This window comes from Gymnoscopelus microlampas (genome assembly GCF_963454915.1).
Source record: "Gymnoscopelus microlampas genome assembly, chromosome: 17".
Taxonomy (NCBI): domain Eukaryota; kingdom Metazoa; phylum Chordata; class Actinopteri; order Myctophiformes; family Myctophidae; genus Gymnoscopelus; species Gymnoscopelus microlampas.
The window spans coordinates 35,281,688-35,283,998 of record NC_139954.1 but is presented as its reverse complement, the minus strand read 5'-3'; the positions used below and the strand labels follow the sequence as shown (position 1 = coordinate 35,283,998).

The window sequence follows — 2,311 nt, the reverse complement described above, 5'->3', positions numbered from 1 at the left end:
ATGGGGAAGATTTTAACTTTTGTAATCGACTTGCTGCCTTTTTTGATAGTACAGTGGGGAGAGAAGGGAGTGATGTGCAGCAAATGCCCAGGATTGAACCAGTTAAAGTTACAAAGCACTTCCTATTTCATGGGGAAATGGGGAAATTCAATGGAGTTTAATAATGTATGACCCCTTAAATGGCAAAAAAAAAGAAAAGAAGAATTTATATATATTTGGTTTACTTCAACTAGGTAATATTGTGATAAAACAATTAGTCTGTGTTTATAGCGTTAATGAAGCTATAAAGCTGGTTTGTAATGCGATTCAAAATGTGATGAGCTGAAAGGTTCACAGTTTTTCATTCTGCCTTCTCTGTCTCCCTCAAGTGGACACATTGAACAATACAAGTTTATTTTGTTTTAACCCTCTCTTTTGAGACCAACGCATCTGAAACATCACATCAATATACCCAACTCAAAAAACCTTTGGGATTCCAGCTGATTACATCAGCGATCTCCATATATGGGCATATTGGTTGGATCAGCGGTGTGACATCAAAATACTTCAAATGTCCAATCAGCATGCAGCTGTGACACACCAAATTGGAAGACTTTGGGGATATAAATAACAGGGTATGAAACAGTTCCTTCTGATTTTCTTTGCAAGACTTCTGGTTTAAAAGGAAAATCACACAAGAAGAGAAATAATGGCAGTTAAAGGCTTGTGCCATAGATGGCGGGGTTTTATGTGGGATTCAGAGAGGAAGGCATTCATGGGACGCACAGGCACCAGCTGGCTTCAGATCATTTGGTTCTACACAGTACTCTATGCATTCTTGGCTATGTTCTTCGGTGGGACCATTCAGATATTACTGTTTTCATTAAGCGAAGAGAAACCAACTTATCAAGACAGACTCGTAAGCCCAGGTTTAACACACACCCCGCACTCTGAGAAACATGAGATCTCCTTCAACATGAACAACAAGGATACTTATGTGAAGTACACCGATGCCATTAAGGACCTCTTAGCATTGTATGAGGAAGAGCGTCAGACTCCTGAGATGAACTACGAGGACTGTGGACAGGAAGCAGGACCAAGCAAAGATCGCCCCGTTGAAGTTGAAGCGATGAAAGCTTGCCGCTTCCACAAGAGTTGGCTGGATGGCTGCTCCGGGGAAAATGACGACAACACATTTGGCTTCAAGTCCGGAAAGCCATGCTTGATCGTCAAGCTTAACAGGGTTGTCAAGTACACACCAGCAGCTCCTAGGGGGTCACCCTACAAGATTCCTATCCACTGCACTAGTAAGGACGAGGGGAAGATCCGGGGGATCAAGTACTTTGGCTTTGAGGGCGGCTTTCCTCTCCAGTACTACCCATACTACGGAAAACCGCTGCATCCCCAGTACCTCCAGCCCCTGGTGGGCATTCAATTTGACATCGCCAAGAACGAGCCCATCCACCTGGAGTGCAGAGTGTTCGGAGAGGACATTGACTACAGTGACAAAGACCGCTACCAGGGACGCTTTGATGTTAAGCTCCAAGTCAAAGATGACTAGGTTTTTGGAAAAACAAAACAAAGACATTAATATCCTATACAGGACCTACCCTTTATTTGCTGTACACTGGCTTTCTGTTTATGCCAGTGGTTAGAATGTACTAAAGTACTTTCGCACCACTAATAAGAAATAAATAAAATAAAAAACATATGCACTCAGCGGAGCACATATCTCAACCAGGAGGTGTGGCTAGTCAAAGATGATGTTATGGCTATGTTCATTGTTATCCTGAAAATCGAGTCCATGATGGAAAAAGAACCGTAACCCTAACCCTAACCTTTGATATGCTTGCCTGTATATCTTACAATGAATGCGTGAAACCTCCACGTCCGTCTGTCTGTCCGTCTGTAGCTCTCGAGAACTGTCTGATTTCAAACTCGGCGCGCACGTCGCCGATGACCGGAGGGAGAGCCATGCCCGGTGCCAAGTTGATTGAATTGCCTGTTGTCCAGAACCGCCCAATCCAAAAACGCCCATATACATCAGGCATCGCATCTCCATATATGGGCATAAAAGGGACAAAGACAGACAGCCACAGATAGATACAGACGTCTCCATAAATGGACATAAAAGGGACACAGGCAGACAGACAGATACAGACCCATATATGGGCACAAAAGGGACATCCCTTACTCAGTGCATACTCCCTCCTTCTGGGTTTTTCTTTGGTTTGGGTTTTAATGGGGCATGGGCCCCATTCGCATGCGCAGTAGTGTTCTTTATGGGTCTACGTCACGAACAACCTCCATTCGCAAGCCCGTGAGTCGAGGT

At 44.2% G+C, this 2,311-nt stretch overlaps 1 protein-coding gene across 1 annotated transcript; it reads left to right on the top strand.

Annotated features, from left to right (window-relative positions):
- Positions 1–727: 727 nt before the first annotated feature.
- LOC311064417 (sodium/potassium-transporting ATPase subunit beta-233-like) lies at positions 728–1,540 on the top strand (the record flags this gene model as incomplete). Its single annotated transcript, XM_084084247.1, has 1 exon — positions 728–1,540. One exon carries the CDS (start codon positions 728–730, stop codon positions 1,538–1,540), a length of 813 nt encoding a protein of 270 aa, XP_083940373.1.
- Positions 1,541–2,311: the final 771 nt, after the last annotated feature.